Source organism: Eptatretus burgeri, chromosome 9 (genome assembly GCF_056783735.1).
Source record: "Eptatretus burgeri isolate ZD-2024b chromosome 9, Ebu_testis_v1, whole genome shotgun sequence".
NCBI lineage: Eukaryota > Metazoa > Chordata > Myxini > Myxiniformes > Myxinidae > Eptatretus > Eptatretus burgeri.
Window position 1 is genome coordinate 26,807,348 of NC_140969.1, and position 23,375 is coordinate 26,830,722.

Consider the following 23,375-nt stretch of genomic DNA (forward strand, 5'->3'; position numbering starts at 1 on the left):
GGGCTAGTTTTTCTTTGAATACAAAATGTAGACTCGTGGAAGAACTCGAACACAACGGAAACGGACTGACAGACAGATGTGAACCAATGGGCATGGGGAAGTATGAGGTTAAAGAGAGGAGGAGGAGGACACAGGGGCTGAAAAAAAACTGGATACAACCTCGAATATAGCAAGAATAGGAAGGGAAAAATTGGGAATGAAACAAAGGGTGAAGGAGGGTGAGCACAATAACCTGAAAAGGTAGGGGTGGGCTTTGCAAGGGTTAATGAGGGTAGAAAAGATCAGGAGTATGGATGGGGTATGACATGAGGTGAACAGCTGTCTTGATGTCCTGGAGGGAAGGGTGAGATTGAATAGAATGAGGAAGTTATAAGGATGTACAAAATAATCTGCAATCAACAAAAGCCAGTCTTCATCTATGGAACTGAATTCCAGCGTACAACTTCTGAGCACACGCAGCATCGTCTACATCGCAGAAGCATCTATACGATAACGCAAAACTTTTGTCTTGCACTTGGACGACTGGCATGGAGAAGATTTGCAAGTTTTCTTTTTGAGAAGGGAAATGCTTCTGAATCTTCACGTGGTGATGCTAGCTTTAGGTGAGGCAATCAACTTCTTAAATGACTCGAGTTATTTTTAACATAGGTCTTCACTAAGTTTACTGTATTCCCACAAACAGGCAAAACTTGACATTCAAGCCACCACGTGAGTGGACACGTCGTGGTCTGCAACAGACGTGCGGAGCAATTTGGCTCCAGGAACATCATCTTCATTTGGAGAAAGAGGGCATTTTCCTTGTATAGCGTCTGAAGCATCCAGGCAACTTGGGTTCAGTACAGTTACCTGTTGGGTTGCTGAGTGTGACGATATCTGGAATGTCTCCCATTATGTATGCAGGGTTAGGGATAGTTTGTTCACCAGAGGTTGATGATTACAGTATTGTAAGCTTTGCTCATGTATGACATTGCAATTTGGTCGATGCGAATGATGTATTGAAATCTGCTTTGAGTTTCTGCCTGTTGCCCTGACCTATTTGTGCTATGAAGAAGTACCAAACTTGCTCGTCGTGACGTCACAGTAATGAAATTGGGATTGGATAATTCTTGTAGTTTGTTTCTTTTCTTTTCTTTTCCTGACTTGGATGGATGATGCGTGTTTGACGAGGATTATTTAGACATTTTTTTTATGCAGGGGATGACCCCTTTATTATGATTTAAAAAAAATTATTACCGGCTACATCACAACCTTCAATCCTGGCCAGGTACAAAAGCAGACTAAGAGTAATCCTCCAAACACCTGCTGTCAGCGCACTAATCTTTTTATACTTTTAATGGACTGTCCAGTTGTGAATATGTAATTTTGCAGTTGCAAAATGTCATCTGGTTAAAATCTTTTTAACATTGGAAGATCAGTGGTGGTGGTGGTCGTTGTGGGTGGGGTTGGGGGGGGGAGGGTAAGAGCCGGTGAATGTGAGCCATGCTAGTAGCAAGGTTTAAAGATCATAAATATTTGCTGAACTTTGCCATGGTAATGTGTCTATAATAAGATGAAAGTGACTGTTGTGCCAAGCTTTGATGCATGCCAATGCACCGCTGCACTGTTGTGGTGTGAGACGTCAGGCTGCGGAGTCCCCGTTGATCAGGAAAAGGTCATGGAATTTGAAATTGCTACAAAATGTCAGTAAAAGTGTGTGTGTGTGTGTGTGTGTGTGTGTGTGTGTGTGTGTGTGTGTGTGTGTGTGTGTGTGTGTGTGTGTGTGTGTGTGTGTGTGTGTGTGTGTGTGTGTGTGTGTGTGTGTGTGTGTGTGTGTGTGTTCCATTGCTTTGCTTTAATATTTTATTTATATTTTATTTGTTCACATCTTGGTTTTTCTCCCTGCTGTGCTTCTGCAGTTGAGATATTTATTGATGGATCATACTGTCTCATGTTCAGCCACATTAAAAGAAACATAGTCTGGTTTTTTACAGGCTCACAAAGCAGATTGTACTCACGAGGACACTTCCCTCACCTCCAACAAAGCATCTCATACTGCAACATTATAGGGAGGAAAACATTGTATTATTGACCAACTAACAAATACCACCCGTCACTTCGCTGATGGGAATACTAAGAGGTGGGTGGGGGAGGGGTGGAGGAAGAGAGAGGGGTGGGGAGTGGCGGATTGAGGAAGGGTGTGGAAAGGGAAGGCACACTTGCAGTGGAGTGTTAATTACGATTCATACCGTCTCATCAAAATGGTTCTGCATAGAATAACAGTGAAGATGGAAACAAAATGATGTCTGAAATCCATTTTCGACCGGTCATACAAAACAGGGCCCGGAGACAAACACCACCCAGACACGTCACGTCCCGAGACAAACACTGCCCGGACATAAATAGTGCACATAATGTGCAGGTGATATAGACATAAATAAATAATGGTGCACGATGCGCAGGTGGTATAGTGTGTAGTATGTAGTGTGTAGATGTGGTGGATCCGAGCCATGGGAGGCATCATGATGTGCTTATTATCAATTGCCTATTGAATGGTGTGTGTGCTTGTATGCTTTTTTTGTACCATGGCAAAAAGGAAAGGGTTGGAGTAGGAATCAGAATATGAATTAGAGATAGATACTAGACCTAACCACGAGACCCACGCAATGCATTTTGTCCCGTTAACCCACGAGACATGAGGGGAGGTCCAACTGCATGAAGACTAATGAAATGACTGCCGAGGGATCACTGTATGTTGGGTGCCATTGCCTTAGAGGCATGTGGTTTTGCAGAACCACAAGAATATATATATATATATATATATATATATATATATATATATATATATATATATATACATACAGGATATACACATACAGTATACTGTGAGGATGTGGGATTTGTTTGTTTGCATTGAACTTCATGTGCCATCTTCGAGACCAGCTTTATTCTTGAGATACATGTGGGTGATGTCACTGCTGCCATTCTCTCATTGAGATGAGGAGTGGTTAGTGTGAAATCATTGGCACAACGATAGGATTTTAATCCAGGGATTTGGAGCTAATTCCTGTAAACCAGAAATAAATTGTACCCAAAATGCTTTGTTTGACTGTGCCAGCTTTTATTGGGAGAGAACAGTTCTAAGTAAGTCGCATCAAGTGCTCTTCGCTGTTTGCACGTGGGAATAAGTAAGCCAGGCGTCGATAATTTTGAATGCCAAAAGCAAAGAGCTTGCATTTATGATTTCCAGAATGCCAGACACTGCTACAGGCAAGAAGGATAGCTAGAGGTACAAACGTACAAACATAGGGGAACCCTGTCCAATATCGTGGTATCACCAGTCACAGTCATTGAAAGTAATAACTAATGACTACATTCTTAACATCAGACGTGAATTACTAAGTTGTTAAACTCGATAACACAGCTATATGATTTTTTTCTGATATTAAACACTTTCACTAAACTGGGTTAAAAAGCTGGTTTGAACTTTGACCTGTAAAGGTGAATATTTTGTTTTTGTTTGGTGTGATATGTATTTCTCCTGCCATGCATGTCATCATATATTTTGCATGAATCGCAACACTTTTTAGTGATCGAGTTGCATTGCAGTAATCATCGAAGATTGCCTTCTGACATTTAAAGCTTTTGTGTCTACCGCCAGGATGGAAAGATCATCGATACCATTTGGATCGTCAAGAACCTTCACGGTGTTGCAGCTTGGTTATAGTCTCCACTCCATTGGGGGTTGGAGTGATTCGCACACATACCAGTGAGCTGCAGTGTTGTTGGGAGGGTATTTGATTGATGTTATGGGACATGAATTGAGAATAAAATATTATAACCACAACAGGAATAATGGGTTTGATTCACGTGCTTTGAATATGAGATTTGAAGTATGTACTTTAATTATGATGCTTTAGATAATTGTAATGTCATATAATTTAGACTGTACACCTTGGACTTTGAATTATGGTACTTCCAATGATGTTACATTTTGTTTTTTTTGTTTCGGATACTATCGCTTTCTTGCAACAAATTAATAAAAGTGCAACATGGCTTTTATATATTTACTATCAGGGACCCATGGAACATCCTCAAAATGTAAAATTTGACTTCAAGTCCTCAACTCTTTCCCCCCCCCCTCACCCTCCTCCTCACAAACACCAAATCCGCAACCTCTCCATCCCAACCTGAAGGCTTCAATCTCCACCCAACTCCAAGCCTTCAAACCCCTTCCACCTCCCCATCCCCACCCCCACCACAACTCCTCAAACCCCACTCCCCACCACCGATAGTCCTCAACCCCCCCCTCCCAACTCTGTCCTTCCCTACCCCCTCGGCATTTGCACATTCATCATTACATATTTCTTCAATACCTCATCAAAACAGAAGATTATTTAACTGTTTCCCCTCCCCTATCATGCCATCACCGAGTCCACAGAAACCTCCATCAAAACGGCAACATGGCTCCTACATGTCATAGCCCTTCATGGTCACCTGTCCAATTCGCAGTCCCACGAGATATGTGGAAAGCCCTTGGAATTTCAACTCTCAAGCAACCTAATTGTGCCAATAAACAACTATAAACCAATCATCTTCTTCCAAATGCATATATATATATATATATATATATATGACATCGTTAAATATTTAAGATATATATATATATATATATATATATATATATGTATGTATGTATATATGTATGTATGTATATATATATGTATGCATGTATATATATATATATATATATATATATATATATATATATATATATATATATATATATATATGTATATATATATATATATATATATATATGACATCGTTAAATATTTAAGATATATATATATATATATGTAAAAGACACGTCGGTTTCATGGTCCCTGGTCAAGTCGTTTTAGAGATCATAGTCTGAAATAATAGCAAGGGCCCGCAGAACCAGCGTGGTAAAATAATTCCTTGTTCATTTGGGTGGTGTATAAGGCAACAAACCGCTGCCTCGATTGCTCTGAACATCATAACCCAGGTTTGAAGCAAAACCATTCCCACTGCCCATGTGCATACATAATACATTGTGATTATACAGCTCGGCTCGATTCCAATTGCAGTGGCCTGAAGCCAATACATTGTGATTATACAGCTCGGCTCGATTCCAATTGCAGTGGCCTGAAGCCAAAGGACTGAAGTCTGAGGCCTGTACTTATTGTGGCCCTCACAAGGCCCGGGATGCCTATCGGCTCCGACCTTTCGGTATTTGATGATCATTTTTACAGTCACTTTGGTCGTTTTACACTGAACGGAAAACTTATAGGGAGGGCATGGCGATTGTGAATATAAACAGCTTCGAAGATGTTTTTGGTTTTGCATATCACCAAAATGGTGGCCATATGATTTTTCAGGTTGAAATTGTCGGTGGAATCAGGCAAGCTGTCCAACCAATGGGTGGAAAGGAGCATCACACATAGATGGACGAACAAGCATATTATTGTATTGATTGAACAAACACAACTTTACAAATTAGCTACAAGAAAGTTCCTGCTTCTGTGAATTCATAATTGTGTCTAATTGTAGACAGGCTGTTCTATGGGTTTATTTCCTAAATTTTATCATGTTTACTGGAAGTGTGTTGTCAAGCAGGAGTTCAACAATCCTAGCTGTGATTATTGATAAAGCTTTGTTCGATGTCAATGAAAAAAACAAACAAAAACAAAAACTGAGTATCCTCCACATGTGAAACCTCCATTACCTTTTTATGCGGGTTTCGAGGTTCACGTAAGTGCAGACCTACAGAAAATGTGTGATGAAGGTGAAACAGCTGGACAGATATTGTAGAGATGCACGACAATGCAAGGAGATGTTATAGGTAAAAGGGGGACGGAGTCTCGATGGGTGTAGAAAGGTTTAGGAGTAGGAATGACAGACATCATGGGATGGTAGTAGACAGCATACTTAAATGACTGAAGGGAAGAATACAAGATAACAGACTGGAGAAGATGTTTCTATATAATGAGTGAATCGGGAAATGAATGAATATTTCATTTTTGTGCAATGAGCTTAAATAAATGGGTGAGTTCTGGTAAAACATCCTGGGGGAAGCAGAGGTGAGGTGTAGATGTGAGAGTGTGGTAAGAGCAAGATCAAAATAGCCTTTGATAAAGACTGCAAGGCCATTAACTTGCCCATGATGAGGAAGGTATACACCCTGAGACTGCCTGTTGTTATGATATACAAGCAACACAGAACACCCTCAACTCCATGTCCTCAAAGCGGTGGTAAGGTGAGAATTCACAGCACATGTGCTCATCGTGGATAGTCACATTATGTGGCAGTTTGGGTGAAGGCCTGATACACTTATAATCTGAGAATGGTAGAGGAAGGAGTTTGAGTCCGTGAAGGAGAATTCCAAGGTAGTGGGCAGCTTTTGAAGCCAGCAATTTAAAATATGATCTGCGTAATATAGGTTATCGCTGATATAGGTTGACAATCGCATGATAACTCCACAAATGACACACATTCCACTTCTCAACACAGACCCTGAGAAACTCCTTTTCAAAAGACCTTCTGGAAAACGCAATGGGTGAGATGGCCATGAGTATCCTCCAAGATGACCACCATCATTTTCTCGTCCGATGTCTGCAGACAAAACGTATTTGATGTGAGGTGAGTTGGCATGTTGCCACCGAGTCGAATGCCTTTTGGTTTCTGCATTGAAGGAAAGGCATCTCGGTTTCATCCAGTCGTAATGGTGCTCACAGGTGCGGCTTCATTGCTATGTGCTTCACGTTCACGTAGCATCTGCCGATGTGCAGGAGGCGTCATGCCCTCAAATGTGTGCACATTCCCCTTATGCAGCAGAACATGTTTTATCACAAAGCTGAATTTTTAATTCTTCTCTTTTGTATCAATCTCAGACTCAAGGAGGACCTTGTCCATAAATTACATGCCGGCAATCCGTTTGCAGATATTAGTGTACTTGTACATTAATTACAAGGACATTTGTAGAATCGACGTTATGATAAAGCAGCTGGTTATGCTCTACAATTTATCCGATAGTGGACAGATTATGAACATTTGATCTATTGTGCTGCTTCCTGCCCGGAATCCTGCTCATTTCACAAATTCCCCAAAGGATATCTTTAGAAATACATTGCTTGGGATGTTTAACAGACTTCCTCTGATTTTTACTCTCTTGTCTTCAATCTTTTTATTGTACATTGGCTCGATGACCGCTTTGCTTCAGTCTACTGGGATGTCTTTACAATGATATTTCTCATGTATCGAACTATCCATCACCTTGGTTATGTATACCTCCCCAGACTAATAGCTCAGTAGTTCTTTCATCAATCCCTGATACTTTGTTATTTTTCAAGCTTTATATCAATAGCTCTTAATTCGCTCTAAAATGGTTGGGATCTCATTGTCCTGGCTTGTACGAGTTCTTGATTTCAGTATTGTTCATCCACCTGATTCCGCATGTTGTGCAGTTCCTCATTGTGCTTTCCATCTCGGCTTCCTTTGTGGTTTGCCTTCAATTTTCCTATTTTTACTCTTCACTGAGGACATTCTCGCTCGTCATTGTCACCATGATGTGTACCATACTTGATGCAGAGCGTTCGCGCTGCCGAAGCAGTTGCTTTGCTATAATCCTGGCTGGGTCGCCACTCAGGGTCAGGAAGTCGGAGCAGGAATTTGTAATTTGTTCATGGTGCCAGCGATAGCTCACCTACTCTTCGTGAAGGACACCGTGGGATTGTTAACAACCACCAACTCATGCCGACAGACCAGTTTAACGTCAATCCGAGGGCAAACACACATTGATGAATCGATCACCCTGCCTGTGAAACACTGATATGACAGTTGTATAACTGGGTCGGGATTCAAACCCAGGCTACACAGCTTAGAGGTGAGTGTGTGTACCTCTCGGCCATCCTGCCAGCCTGAGGACATTCTAAGTTCAAATATTCTACTCCATTTAATTTTTTTTGTAGAATTCCTAGTCTTCAAATTCTGGTGTAATCCTCTACTTCACAGCCTTGTCTCTCTTACCATTTATTATCTCTATTCACCTTGGACTTCATCTCTCTTGTCTGTCTGATTTCAGTCAGACAGCTTTGAATTTTTTTATTTTCCTTCTTTTCTTCCTTTAGTTTCCTTCCCTTGTCACAATGATCCTGTACTTCATCAGTTCGCCACCTTGGTTTGTGCACTTTCTGCTGTTTTTTTTCTTTACATTTGGGTCTTTGAGTTTGTTTTGTTTTTTTTAATTTTATTTTGTATACAAACTCAAAGCTCATGGAAGAGCGAGAACACTGAGTAGATCAGGATGCAACAGAATAAAAAGAACAGGAGAGTGGAGTGGGGAAACACCAACAGCAGGGTTGGACAAAATAGAGTGGACAATTGAGGGGTAGAGGAGGATGCATGGTGTGGACAAAATCTCATGGGTGGTATGAGGGCTGGGGAAGGACGCATGGTGTGGACAAAATCTCATGGGTGGTATGAGGGCTGGGGAAGGACGCATGGGGTGGACAAAATCTCATGGGTGGTATGAGGGCTGGGGAAGGACGCATGGGGTGGACAAAATCTCTCATGGGTGAAATGAGGGGTGGGTAGGGACAAAATCTCTCATGGGTGGAATGAGAGGTTTGGTAAGACATATGAGGTGGACAAAATCTCATGGATAGAATGAGCGGTAGGGGACAAAATATCACATCGGTAGGAGACATGTATTGCAAAGCAATCCTCACTTTTTTTTTAACGTTTTCTTGTTTCTTTTGTTGTGTGTTATTATGTATTATTAATTATTATTATGTATGTTGCTGTCTGATCACACACTTATCACTTCCCGCCTCATGCTTGTTGATCCGGGCGATGACTGAGCCAGCATGATATTTTCCTTTGGGCCATGGTTCCCTCTTCATTTGGTTTTACTGGTTTAAACAGTAAGCAAGTGGTAACTCATTCCTCTCCTGCCCCGTGTGAAGCAATCTCATTTCTTAGCATTACCACCGCGGTCAATCCTGCCAGGCTAGATTTCTCCCGATGGCATCGTCCAGTGAAATCGCAGAGATTTGTTGCCACCAGCCCACCACTATGAGACTGCATGTCTGATGTCCAAGCCAAGATTATCAAACACCTTGCTTGCTTCTATACAAATATGATGTACATGGGGTTTATGTCAAAAACTATTAATTTCATGAATACACCTGTATGATTGTCATGGTTCCACAGTCCACACGAACTGGTTTCTAACACTAAAACACCCTCAAAAGGTTGTGCGTGCTGTCCACGTGCTTTTGTGCTTCAGCCAATGCGCCCACCAACAATGGCAGGAGGTTTCCCTCTCTGCCTCCACCCCCACCCTTCCCTCCACCCCTTCACACTATCCCTCCCCATTCTCTCGCATATCAATGACAGCAGATCGTGACCAATAGGCCTTCGCATTGAGCATTCCTGTAGCCGCGCAGATACTGCAATATTACAACGTAGTTGAGAGCTAGCGGGGTGACGCTACCCAACTGTACTCGTACCAGGATGTCTGCTCTGAGGAGTAGCAGTTAACAATCTCCAGTGCAGAGTATCAGCTCGAAAAGCCTCCTAGTGGGTGAATCGCGTGGGACCCTCTGCTTGCAACGACCGTCGTACTTGAGCGACTCCAGCTTTCCGCAGTGCAAGCTCGGGCAGCGCTCGTTTGGAACTCGTGATGAAAATCCTAAACAATTCTCTCTCTGGTCACTACTTGATGGGAAAGGCAGCGGACTCGCAACCAAATGGGACGACAATGCGGGAGGGGTCGTTTTCCGCAATGAAGGTCTATCGGGACTTCACGACAATCGCCCAGGTGCTTCTTCTTGCTGCTGCCGTTACAGGTAAAGCAAGTTATTGTTGCGATCGCAGCTTGCAGGGCTGCTGGGTGGGAATGGAGGAACTTGTGGGTGAATGGGTGGAAGCGTAGCACCGTGTCCCTTGTAAGTATTCCTTGGATGAGCACTGCTTAGAGGAGAGGTGCCTTCAAACAGGATCTCAATGTTTAACTGTACTAGGTTGAAGGTTGAATGGCAAACATGTATCCTGATTTGTCCACCCAAACCCTCCACTCTTATCTTGAGGGTTAACAGAACGAGTGCTCCAGACCCCTGCTAAACAGGATTTCCTCATTTCAAATAAAGTAAATGGGAGAATTATGGATATCATCAATTCAAGTTATTTTGTGCAAGCTTTATGTACCAAACGAGGTGGATAAAGAAAATGGAAAATGTGACCTTCATCAATATTAATGTTTGGGCCCAAAGGTCATACACCTGCAGGCAGACAAAGGTGCAATGAAAACCGTGAATATGAAAACGCATTCAATCGGGACAATAAACCTGGCTTACAGTTAATTGTTGATTTATAGTAAGTATACTACAAAAAAAAAAAGTCTTGATGTTTCTCACTATCTGATTCGATTCCGTACTTTGAATCTGTAATGGTCAGTAGGTGGAATTTTGGAGATGATTTTTGGAACGGCACATGAAGCTTTATGCACATGTAGCATATTGGCCGTTTCAAAAGATCTGCAAAAGAGGATGGATTAGGTCAAAAAATTCCCAAATTCCTTCAATCCTGGCTGCACAGACAACACGTCAGCCCGTTGACATAAGCAATTATGTGTAATTTCCCAAGATCGTAACATCCTACACGAGGAATAAGGCTGAATCATTTACCCTTCCCCTGCAGTCATTGGAACTAGTTTTGCTGAATACTGCTCAACCTCTCGAACTATAAATGTGAATGTGTTAGCTTCACCGGTCTAGGGAAATCCAAGAGTGCAAATATGAACATTTATTATAAGCTACACGCAAATTTACGAACATTCCCGAGATGACTGGTTAGCTGATTCACATAAGATGTACACAATCAGCCATTATCCACATACATCACCTTTCTTACTCTACCTCAGTGCCAGCAAGCAAATCCCTTGAGATAATAATAATAATTTTTTTGTGCAGAGTGGAATGCCTAAACATTTGATCACAGCAGACAACATGGAAGACGCAAAGGGAGCCTTTCATTCCAGGCCTTTTTGGCCTTGTGCAGACGTCCTTGAAGCACCTTTGTCGTTCTCTTTCCAGGAGTGGGGAGAATCTTTGTTGTGAGGGTCTGACAAAGGGTTCTGACCAAATTTGCTGGAAGAGTTCTGGCCAAGCTCGGTCAGAGCCCTTGCAGTGGTGACTGTTGTGGCACATGTGCTTACGGTGAACATTCCACTTAAGAGGTGCTCATGATTATATACCATTACCGATCTGGTCTATGGGATAAAATGGAGGATAGACTGGAATAGTTATTTCATACTCTGTGTTTGTGTAAGTGTGGTGTCGTTCCCGCATGTGATAGAATGTGTCGGTTATGTGTTTAGAAAGATGTAGCATACCTCCTCCCACCACCCCACGCCCCCCCCCACCCATGTATCTGTATCTAAACCCCATGCTGGACACCACAAGCAGTGAGCGCAATTCACGGGTGATTGAGGGTCAGCCAAAGGCCATGAACATCATTAAATGAACATCAGTTCGACAGCATTGTTCAATGAGCACGCACCAAGACATGATTTGACGAGCCCAGTGGGACCATAAAAGTGCAGGCATTGCATATGGTTAAGAAAATTGGTTCCTTATGGTTTCTGGTACGTGCAAGAATGTTGGTGATTGGATGCTGAGTTCCTTGTGGGTCTTCGGAGTGGAGAGCTCGCGAGTCCTGGAAGGAAGGCATGCGGGGCGCAGCAAGGACAAGTCCTGCACAGAACCGTTTCATGCATGGATTGGATCCCAATGACCGACCTGGCTGGGGCACGAGCCGAGTGATTATACAGGAGCAGGATGAGTGCAATACAGGGTTTCTTTTGTCTCGTCAATCCCCTTCTGAGTCCCATGTCCCCCTGAATTGATGCATTAAGGCACATGTATTAAAGCCGTCGTGGTTCCGGGGTGCGTTGGGCATAATTTATTATTTAATGCAATCACCGCTGTGTGGCTCTGTTCTCCCCCCTTTACTCTTTTTTTTCTCCCTATGAATAAATCCCCTCTTTTTGATGAAACCATGTGTTGTCATCGGGAGCAGGATTCACAACACTTTGTAAATTGGTTTATTAACCCGTTAGACTGTTACATTTGGTCTATGCATACACACCTCGAGCACGGAACGTCGACAAGCTTTGCTCTGCTATTGCTGGCGGTGCCTCCACCATGGTCGTACTTTCCTTCCTATCACCAGATGGCGGTCTCCTTGGGTTAACCTGAGGTGGTCTCTTTGGGTGGGTACCTGGAATGTCCTATCCCTTTGAGAGGATGATCACCTATCTGTTGTCATCTGAGCTGCAGCACTTGAACATCAGTATTGCAGCACTCCCTAAGGTTCAGAGACTGGACTTGATTGTGGCGAGATCATGGCGGGTGGTTACACCTACGACTGGTCTGGTCAATCTGATGTTACCATACCCAAGGAGTCACTGTAGCTTTGTCCATTCAGTTGAGTCCCATCATAATTGAGGTAACACCGTTCAATGAGCATATTATGAGACTGAGGATTCATCACTCCTTGGGTGTAATTTCCCTGATCTCAGTGTGTGCTCTGACTGTGGCAAGTGATCTCTCTGTGAAGGAGGCATCCGATGCCACGCTCTATTCTGGTTGATCAGTGCCCCAGGCGAGTTACTCTTCCAGTCTTGGAGGATTTCAATGCATCGACTGATACTGATAGTAATGGTTATGAGACGTGTTGGTCACCATGGGTCTGGAACTGTGAACCAGAATATCACCAAGTTCCTTGACTTTGCAAGAAGTTGTGGACTTAGGGTGGGCTGGTTTATGATTTCATTGCCCACAGGCTCATCGCTGGACTTGGTATTCCAACGCTGGTGGTGTGGCAAAGGAGATTGATCATGTGCTGTTTGATGGTCTCTAGATTATGATTCAGAACTGCAGGGTCTACTGGAGTGCTCATTTCCTCAATATTGACCACAGGCTTGTTGTAGCAATTGAAATTGCAGCTTAAATCCAGGAGAATGGTACCATCCCAGCCTAGGCTGGATGTTGGCAAACTCAAGGATGAGAGGGTAGCTGAGGAGTTTGCGAACATGTTGAGTGGAGATTTGGGGGGTCTGGGTGATTTTGGGAATCCTTAAGCGTTGTGGAGTGCCTTCAAGACTACCATCCTTGATGTTGCCAGCGGATGTCTTGGAACCCACTGCCAGGCGAAGAAGAACTGTCTCCCAAGGGATGAGATACCATTGACCAGAGTAGCAGGACCAGGATTGTTGGCAGAGTTGAGCTGTTCAGGGAGTTGAGGCGTACAACGATGTGCACTGAGGGTGGACAAGGAGGCCTATGTGCGAGGAATCTGTGAAGAGGTAGAACATAACCTGTGGTCATGTGATTCTCTTCCTGCTTACAGAGGAATTTGTGCATTACATTCCTTCAAGCCCATCCGTTGGTGTACTGAAGTTGGAGCAGAGGGTGGTAGGCTCTTGACAGAGGAGTCCGAAGTGAAGGCCCGCTGGGCCGGTTACTTTGAGCGGTTAGTAACCGCTTCCCATTGTGACTGGATTGTGTCAGGGGTGTGTTCTGGCCCCCACACTTTTCAGCACTTGTATGGACTGGATTCTGGGGAGGACGTTTGAGAGATCAAGCTGCGGTGCATCGTTTGCGAATGTCAAGATCTCTGATCTTGATTTCGCAGATGATGCAGTTATCTTTGTGGAGACTGGATATCCTTGTGGGGGCCCTCGAGGCGCTGAAGGAGTTGTCAGAGCCACTGGAATTACGGGTTTCCAGGGTCAAAACTAAGGTCCAGGCTTTCAATGACATCTTGGATGCTGCAATCTTTTCTTTACCTGTTTGTGGTGAGTATGTTGAGGTCACGAAGAGATTGACTTGCCTTGGCAGCGATATTCATGTCTCCACATGTTGTGAGCCAGCGATCAATAGACGCCTGGTTCGGGCCTGGGGAGTTGTGGATTCACTGGATCATGTGGTATGGCACTGTCGGTACCTTTGCAGGAGGAGGAAAGTCCGAGGCTTTAAGGTACTGGTGCTTCCAGTCTTGCTATGGATTTGAGAGCTGTACTGTTACCAAGTATCTGAGGTGGAGACTTAACTCCTTCGGTACCAGGTCTCTTCGGGAAATCCTTGGCTATCACTGGTCAGACTTTGTGTACAATGAGCGGTTGAATAACCGTCTCTGCTGAGAGAGACTAAGATGAGATTTGTTGCCTGTATAGTCCGTGAGCATCAGTTGTGGCTGAATGGACATGTGGCTCATTATCCTGCTCACCAGATTCTCTCAGCAAGGGAGCCTCGTGAGTGTAGGAGGCCAATGGGCTGACCACGTGCCTGATGGTTGCAGCAGATTGATCAGCCAGCATCTCAAGGAGATGGAGATGGGCCAAGCATGATGGGCCAGACAGAGGCCTTGGAGTACCAGTGGAAAGTGGATGCAGCAACATGCTGCTCTGGCGCATGCTCCCATACCTGACCTGACCTCCTTACCTACTGCCTTCCCTTTGTTCCAAAATTTTCAAACTTTCTCGTCACTCCAAAGTACCTTTCCCCACTGATGAAAGCATCCCAGCTATGATGTTCTTGGGCATATTTAAATCTCTTGGCTTTGTTACTTTCATGCAGAAAGGGATGTTTGACGGGTGCTCCCCCATGGAGGCCACTTTTGATAAGTCACCTGACAGTGGTTGTGACCACTCACTTGAACTCCTCATATCTGTGCCAGTTCTTGTGGAAGTTCAGCATATTTTTTTCTAGTTCTTCAGAAACTGTGGTGGAGGAATATGCCATTCAGCCCTTCATGCGGAACCACATCTGAGGATGGATATACCAGAAAGGGCAACGATTAGAATTTGAGGCAGAGAAGCGGTTCAGTGAAACATTACAGGGTCGAGCCCAGTAAATTAATTTTAATTGGATAGCTCCAACATATTGTTATGATTATGGGGGTAGATGAACCGATTTAATAGTACATATAGGATTGTGTAGTCACTAGTGTATCATGGTCCATGGATGTGTAGAAGCACCTCGATGTAAATTAGTCAGGGACTCTGTGAGATTTAGTGTTATGTGTCACCACACAAGGGTGGTGCAGTGTTAATTAGCTTAGGGAGTAAAAATAAGTTTCCCTGTACGTGATTTACCCTTTGTGATTTTCCCTATGTTTTTATATTCCAAGCCAGGTCCACAGATGGAGAAGCCCCACCTTGCCGGTTTTGGAGGAGAGAGAGGGTGATAAGAAAGAGGAGGATCAAAGGCGCAGTGTGCTTAGCGAGGGGGCTTTGGAGACAGAAGATCGAGCAGAGCAGATTGCACGTCCGGAGTGATCAAGCAGAGCAGATTGAGCAGAGCCGATCGAGGAGGTGCCGGCCAGAGTTGCGCGTGTCGAGTGAGGGAAGCTGCGACGAGTGAAGCGCCATTCTGCCTGTGTGTGCATGTGGATGGTGGAGGCACCTTCCTTCTGGGCTCGACAAGAGACGGCGCCATTTTGCTTGTAAGTACACCTGCCGGACAAAGCTCACCAACACCAGATCAATGAGGGCCAGACTGAGTACCAGTGTATTTAGAAAGGGGGGGGGTTATTTTTGTTTGTCACCCTTTGTCTGTGATTGTATCTGTGTGTGCGAGGCCTCAATCATAGAAGTTATTTATTATATCTGTTTCACTTCATCTTCATTATTGTCCTTATAAATATTCGTGTTTCATTGAATGTATTCTCCTTTTCCGTCCGCTATTGCCCTCACTGGGCTCTGTTGTCTTCCCCAATACAGTGGTGTTGTCTTCCCCCATACAGTGGTGTTGCCTTCCCCCATACAGTGGTGTTGCCTTCCCCCATACAGTGGTGTTGTCTTCCCCCATACAGTGGTGTTGACTTCCCCATACAGTGGTGTTGCCTTCCCCCATACAGTGGTGTTGCCTTCCCCCATACAGTGGTGTTGCCTTCCCCCATACAGTGGTGTTGCCATCCACCATATCCTTCGAGCGTGAGCTGAAATCCATGTGAATGAGCGTGTCCGCTTCCGAGGAATAACACCCCTGCGACAACTGCCAACAGGAGTGGGGTTCGAACCCAGCCACCTCCCCGACAATATTATGAAAAATTTTTTTACCATCACATTCATTACGTGATGGCGCTGTATATGCGTGTGCAAATTTTCAAGTTCATCGGACCGTTGATGGCTGAGATGTGTCCCCCCCACCCCCACTCCCCGTGAAAGTTCAAAAGCACCCAGTTCAGGTCGGTTAACAAGTATATGGCAGGAAAGGCACATATATAAGGTGACCTCATAGCACGTGCTGTGATCACGCATTTTTGCTGCAATGTGGATCTACTGCTACTACTACTACTACTACTACTACTACTACTACTACTACTACTACTACTACTACTACTACTACTACTACTACTACAACAACAACAGTACAACTCAGTGCAACAATCACACAGCAGTGTGTGCCTGAACTCACGAACCGCACACCATGCCACCAAGAGCCGCAACGGGCCGCAAACTAGGCGCCAAAGGTCACTAGGAGACTATGAGCAACCCCACAGGAGATTCCACCAGGAGACGAACCGTGCAAGCCACCTGGAGATGACGAGAGCATGAGATTACAGGGCTTTTATCTTCTTCCCTCCTGGCATGTGTCTCGACCTATTGTTACTCTTGATTTGAATAGTTGTATATCCAGCTGGCCCTCTTGGCACCCAGCTCGAGGAGCGTATAGTTGATGCTGTTCTCTCGCTATTGGCCCTTGCGTGCTCATTCTCCTGGCCGCTTTCTATTCCCTCCAATTGGTGAATTGTCGGGAGACCAAATTACCATATTGCTGTTCACTCTGTATTTGTTATGCTCGCACTTGATTGGCTCTGGATTTTAGGAGCGTGAAATTATCCTGATCGTCGTTTTGATTCCACCTGGTGTTCTGGTGTCAAATTGCAGCCGGTTTTAGCTGGTTCTCCCAGGAAAAGGAAGAATGAGACTCGAGATGGATGTGGGAAAGAAACTTATAACATGATAGGCGATTAGAAACATTATGGAAAGGACGATCATCTATCTAACACGACGCATATCTAATCACATCTAACACAATATGCTTAACTAAATAGATACTAAAGAAATAATTATTTTATACTAAGGATTCATTATTTAACCCCTAACAGCCATAACCGCAACAATATATTCAGAGTGGGCTGTGATTGGCACTTAAATGCAGTGCTTCTCGATCGGAATGCCATAATATGGACTGACAATCCAAAATTTTGAAAATATTTCATGAGTTATGAATCTTGCACATTGTAACTGCATCTATTTAATTATTAGACACTGGTTGAGAAGCAAATTGTGTGTTATATTGCAGCAAATTAAGTTAACATGCTCCTGTGGCAGCAATGACTTTTGAAGAAAACAAAAATGCTGCAAATTCTAATTTCGAGTTTTCATATGAACCTTCATTCTTATCCCAATTTTTATCTTCATGAAGAATTCACGATTCCTTGATGAAAAAGGCGATCAGGGTAATGCGGAACACGAGCCCGCGTTTTGTATCTCTAAATGACCCGGACATTTAATGTCCTGATGCGCAGGGAATCTGCTGATGGCCTGTTGCACGTGGCGAAAGTCCTTGCGATCAAGATCTGCCAGTTGCTGCTTTCTCATGGGATTGGCTTCAGCAGGGTTGGGTGTAAGCCTTGCCAGCATCCCTTCCAACATCCTTTCACACGGTGCTCCTCCATGTTGTCCTTGGATGGGAAGTCCAGAAGCCTGCACGGTGATTCGATTTGCTCAGCGTTTCTTTGGTTCGATGGTGATGCTTTGCCTTGGCTTGCTGGCATTAGATAGGTAAGTGACAATGACCATTAAAATTGAAACATTCATTATCATCACCCTCATTGATGCCTATCAACATATGCTGTGTATTTGATATTATCAATCTAGAGAGGGGTGAGTGGTGTTTTTGGGGGAAATGACTCGCTTGTGTGTAATCTAACAGTCTTTTCTATCCTAACAGAAGGAAATGTTCTCATTTCTGATTCTATTTTGATTCTATTTCTTGTACCTGCACAGATATTACAGCATACTTTATCCACTTGAGGTTTACCTCACTTCAAGCAGAGCACGAGACCTGCTGATCTACACCTGCATACATGCTTCTGTTGCAAGCACACCTGTCTTCACCATGGACAACACCGCTGATCTCTTTTCTGCTGCCTACTGTAGGAGTACGCACAACTATTCACAGTCGGAGCTTATTTACGCTGTGGCTTATGACCTTTCAACAATTGTTTTCCCAATTACAGTGGCACTCACCTGCATGTTCCTTTTAAGGTGTGTTCTCAGTGGTGATAAAAAAGAGAAGTCCACACCTGAGCTTATCAGCTTAAGGAAGTTGCATGGCAGCCAAAGTCTTCCATTTGTGTTGAACAATGAACACGAGATCTATGTCATGCTTGGTATAATACTCTTAGTTTTTCTTCCCTGTTCAGTACCCTACTTCATCTCTGAAGCATGGTGTGTGTTGGCACCTGCCTATCCAGGCCTACCAGAATGTCTCAAGTTGACAGTGGCCTGGCTGCCCAAGCTCATACTCTTTGCCATCCCACTTGCTTATGCCAGTGTCAACCTCAATATTCGCCAGCATATTCTTACACCATTAGAGAATTATCAACAATGGTGTCGTCGACGGAATACAGTGGACGTGACTCGTACTGCACCTTTGTCAAAAGAATACCTGGGTAGTCAGCCACAATTTCTTGAGATGTTTTGTAGCAAACCAGAAAAAGACAAAGGTCTGGAGCGAATGACTTCACTTCTTCAGCAGGATGATAATATCGGTAATGAACGGCGGGAAATAATTGCAGCTTATAACAATAGCCTCATTGTTGATCGAGATGCCACTACTTTAGATATGTCGTTGCTCCAACATCATAATGGGGAAATCCTTCCTGGTACCATTGATGAAGAACTACTGTCCAATAAAGGTCTTCTTGCTTTTGGTCCATTTGAATTGCCATCACAATGGTGGCCTGAGAATCGGAGCAGCAAGAAGAGGCTTTTGCCGCCTCTCGGGGACACACCGGAGGAACTGATTCAGTGCGAGGAGCGTGAGGCATGCTGTAGGTGTGAAGGAGGATTAAGTAGAAGTAATAAAGTGCGAAATGCTGCTGAGCTTATCCTGTGATGGCTCGCCAGAGATGTTCTTTCATAGTGCCAAATCATTCAGCTGTGTTAGTACCTATCAAATGTAGATAAAATCAAAATTTTCCCCAAATTGTTGGACTGCACTGCCCAGGGAAACGATTTCCTGTTAATGCTGTTACTTTATGATGAGTTTTTGTCTCTTCCAGCTGCCATTTTACCACTCCAATGGGTAATCGGCTAATTGGCATGGGGTACTTCATCTCTGAAGCATGGTGTGTGTTGGCACCTGCCGATCCAGGCCTACGACGCGCTGCTCTGGCGCATGCTCCCATACCTGACCTGACCTGACTTAGACAAATGAATGGACCCGGTAGATTGGAATGCATAAGTGGTGATAGAAGGGATCACAAGTGAAGAATGCAAGACCGCACGAGATAGGTTTTTTTCTTTTTGTCCACTTTCTTACATTTTACAACACGATTCATCGAAAGCGAAATTCTCAAAGGATACTCATCGCCATCAATGGTCCTTACAAAAGGTCGGTTCTTGCTGCCAAAGCAGGTCTATGTGTACGGATGATGCTCGCTGGTTTGCCATTGACTTCGCAGCCCAGGCAGGAATTTGCAATGTGGTCCAGTTGCTGGTGATTACTCACCTATTCATTGAGAAAGAAACCATGGGATCTTTAACATCCACCAACTCGTGAGGAACACCATACACATTAATGCCTCACCTGACAGGTGAAACAGCAGGATGACAGTTTATAGCTGGGTCGGGATTCAATCCCAGGCTCAACAACTCTGAGGGGATTGTGCATACCTCTTAAGCTACCGTGTCAGCCCTTAATCATCAATGGTCCTTACAAAGGGTCGGTGCTTGCTACCGAAGCAGTTCTGTGGGTATGGATGATGCTTGCTGGTTAGCCATTGACTTCCCAGCCCAGGCAGGAATTTATGATGTGTTCTGGGTGCCAGTGATTACTCACCTACTCTTCGGGAAAGACACCAACTCGTGAAGAATGCCGTACACAATGCCTCACCTGGCATGTGAAACAGCAGGATGACAGTTTATAGCTGGGTTGGGATTCAATCCCAGGTTAGACACCTCTTAGGCTACTGTGCCAGCTCTTAATCATCAATGGTACTTGTTTAAGATGTACATGAAAGTTGCCCACTTTTTAAATGCTACACAAACATGGAGAGGAAGTTCATCCTGATTGTATTGTACGTCATATTAAATGTTACACGTAAATAGTCCCTTTGTTAGATATGGTTAGAAGGCCGGATGATTACCCCAATGATGAGAACAATGTGGATGTTTTGTCCTGTCAATGATTCTTGTTGTGGTTACAAGAGCTGGGCTTTTTTAGATATGTCTTTAGAAAGATGAAATCCATCGTTTTCCCTAACAATAGGAATCACTTGGCTGTTTCATTGAAATGAACGTTTGCACTAGCATCGGTTTCTTTATTGATCATAGATCCATCACAATTGAACTGAAAAGTGAAGTTTGATGAGTTGTGCTTCCGGAACAGGTAAGATTCCGGAAAAAACGACCAAAACTCCATGGACAGGAAACATGGTAAGAGTATAGTTACCCTTGTGAGGTCAATATAATGTAATTACCCATGAAAGGTGAATGGGTATTACAAGATTGTACACTTTTAAACCAGTTTATTCGGGGCAAAGGACATTTCAAGCAGTGTGCCCAAAAGCAATGCCATTGAGCAGGAAACCGTTTGTGTTTGGAACTATTTTTCATATCTTAGGGCCCTGTCACACCTTGACGTTTTAGCCAGCGTATGGCGACGTATCAAAATGTATGTAAAACGCTGGCGTACGCTGAACTATTGAGGTTTTTTTCAGTTTTGGGCGTATTCATAATGAGTTAGACGTATGCATAACGTATTAGTAACGTACACAGAACGTTTCGATAACTAATAGATAACTTATACCAACGAATGCTTATATTAGCGTGTTGTTGACGTTCACAACGTATGCCCAACGATAGTCTAACGTATGGATAGCGCGGCAGCGTATCGCCGACGATCACGTGGCGTAGCCTATTAATAGGCTTCCGCTCAACGATTTAAATCGCTGCCGCTCGACTATTTAAATGGACGCTGCCGCTCGACGATTTTAATCATAACCAAGCTAGACATCGAAGTGTCAACATCATCGTCATGCCAAAGAAAACTTCGAAGAATGCTGCCAAGAAGTCTCCTGTCCGTGGCCGTGGACGCGGATGCAAGGAGGATCCATCATCACCCACACCCTCCCCATCACGCTCACCTACTACTACTGACATGGACCTACTACTACTACTACTACTACTACTAACCCGCTCACCTACTACTACTACTGATACTACTGACATGGACATCTACTCACCATGGAGTCTGAAACACTGACAGGTTCCTCCTGTGAAGCCCGTTTTTGTATACCAATTCCCCTAAATGCAGCCAATACGCCATTATACGGTAGCTGTAAGTTAGAAACACGTTCAGTAAGTTCTGTGGTCGTCCGGAAGACGTCAATCAAGTACGTCTACATCCGTCAATATGCGTTGGAGATACGTTACACATAGGTTCAAAGCACGTTACTCATAGGTTAGAAATAAGTTTCGGGTACGCTAAACATTACCTCGACGTGTTTCGACTTATGAGTAACTTACAAGTAACGTGTGTCGACGTCTGTCAACGATCGCATAATGTGCCTACAACTTATGGCCAGCGTATGCGGAACGTGTGAGTCATACGCTGGCATACGTCGAAAAATTTTGAGCATGCTTAAAATTTGTCGACGAGCTCGGCGGACTACGACGTATGCCAGCGTGCTTCAGCGTGCTCTTAATGTATACAAAACTTACCCATAACGTATTCGACGTACGCCAGCGTTTTAGACAAATTTTTCATAGGTCGGCATACGCTGGCTAAAACGTCAAGGTGTGACAGGGCCTTTACATGAGTGTGTCTCGATCTGTAAGATAATTACAATAAATTGTGTCTAATCGACACGCAAGGCTTTGCGAGAACTGCATTGTGGCATTTCGACCAATTCCTCAATCGCAGGGCCACAGGCTTCTTCTTTTTCATTGTGTGCTTTGTAGTCTCGGAATAACTTGGTCATGACCCTGACTCTTGATGACCATGTGCAAGTGCATTTTTATTTTCGCTAACATTACAGCATGCTAAATGTAAACAATGATTACCTGGTAACTCATATTCTGAGACCATTATCTTGAAATAGAAACGAATTAATACCCAGTAAATAGTGCCCCTTAATACGGATGATGACACTGACAATGTACTTGTATTACATGTATGAAATAAAAGATTTAACAAACATAGGCCTACTTTTACTGAATCGCTTTTTTGATGGTTCCAATGATGTGGCAGCATTTTAGTGCACATCCAAAGTTGCCCTGAGGGCATTACAAGCCAATCACCGAATGAGGAGGACTGGAACGACAGTGAGACCAGATCAGGTGGAGCTGAGAGATGGCTTCTAATTAATGAGACAAATGTGTTTTTTTTTTAAATCAACTAGAAGGGAACTTGGTAGAATGCATACCTCCACCACACAATTCCTGATCCACGAAAATATATCGGGCCCATTGCATTTTTGAAACATCATGCTATGCAGTACTATATCGTTTTTGGCCCAATCTCTCAATAGTGAAGAATCACTTTAGAAATTAAATAATTCTCGTATCCAGACCCGGTTTCAGATCTTAACCAAATCGAATCAATTCGTTCTTGTCACACACCCAATGTGTCAATTAAGTTTCGTTCAAATCCGTCCACAACTTTTTGAGATATCATGCTGTATATCGCTTTTGGCCCTATCCATCAATGGTGAAGAATCACTTAAAAATATCCTAGTAGTCGGATCCGGATCCAGATCTTCACCAAAATCTAATCGGTTCGTCCTTGTCCACAAAATTTCATCCGGATCCGTCCACAACTCTGAGATATCCTGCACACAAACAAACAAGATTAAGATGTCATACCGAGCATGATACTTGCAAAATCCATAAAACAAATTTGACCCCAAAAATAATTGGTGGTTGAATTCAATGACCAAATATGCAACTCCTCTTCAAATTTCAACTCAATCGGATGAAAATTGAAATTTTAGAAATTCGGCCTATGATGACCTTTTGGTCTATGTTGACATCAGAAATAATTGGTGGTTGAATTGTGACCTGATATGAAAAATCC

The 23,375-nt window shown here is 43.6% G+C and overlaps 2 protein-coding genes across 4 annotated transcripts in view; both read left to right on the forward strand.

Moving 5' to 3' along the window:
* Positions 1–4,032, forward strand: part of ACP7 (acid phosphatase 7, tartrate resistant (putative)) — a 50,303-nt gene extending 46,271 nt beyond the window's left edge. Inside the window, exon 14 of the mRNA XM_085894460.1 lies at positions 3,638–4,032. Within this exon, the coding sequence (XP_085750586.1) occupies positions 3,638–3,703 (66 nt within the window). The 3' untranslated portion in view covers positions 3,704–4,032. The remainder of the gene's footprint in view (positions 1–3,637) is intronic.
* Positions 4,033–6,441: 2,409 nt separating this feature from the next.
* Positions 6,442–22,497, forward strand: GPR176 (G protein-coupled receptor 176). Of its 3 annotated transcripts, none has more exons than XM_085894463.1 (3): positions 6,442–6,639; positions 17,599–17,854; positions 18,080–22,497. In XM_085894463.1, exons 2-3 carry the CDS (start codon positions 17,610–17,612, stop codon positions 19,191–19,193), a joined length of 1,359 nt encoding a protein of 452 aa, XP_085750589.1. In that variant the 5' UTR covers positions 6,442–6,639; positions 17,599–17,609; the 3' UTR covers positions 19,194–22,497. The 3 variants fall into 3 exon arrangements, with proteins under 3 accessions (XP_085750589.1, XP_085750587.1, XP_085750588.1); XM_085894461.1 differs by lacking the exon at positions 6,442–6,639 and adding an exon at positions 9,283–9,848; XM_085894462.1 differs by lacking the exon at positions 6,442–6,639 and adding an exon at positions 15,370–15,507.
* The last annotated feature ends 878 nt before the right edge of the window (positions 22,498–23,375 follow it).

Bases quoted from the DNA above. Each gene is read 5' to 3' on its own strand.
- GPR176 (XM_085894461.1), top strand. From the start codon at position 9,683: ATGAAAATCCTAAACAATTCTCTCTCTGGTCACTACTTGATGGGAAAG. The intron at 9,849-17,598 runs GTAAAGCAAGTT...CCTGATGCGCAG, and splicing joins TCTTGCTGCTGCCGTTACAG to GGAATCTGCTGATGGCCTGT. The intron at 17,855-18,079 runs GTAAGTGACAAT...GTACCTGCACAG, and splicing joins GGCTTGCTGGCATTAGATAG to ATATTACAGCATACTTTATC.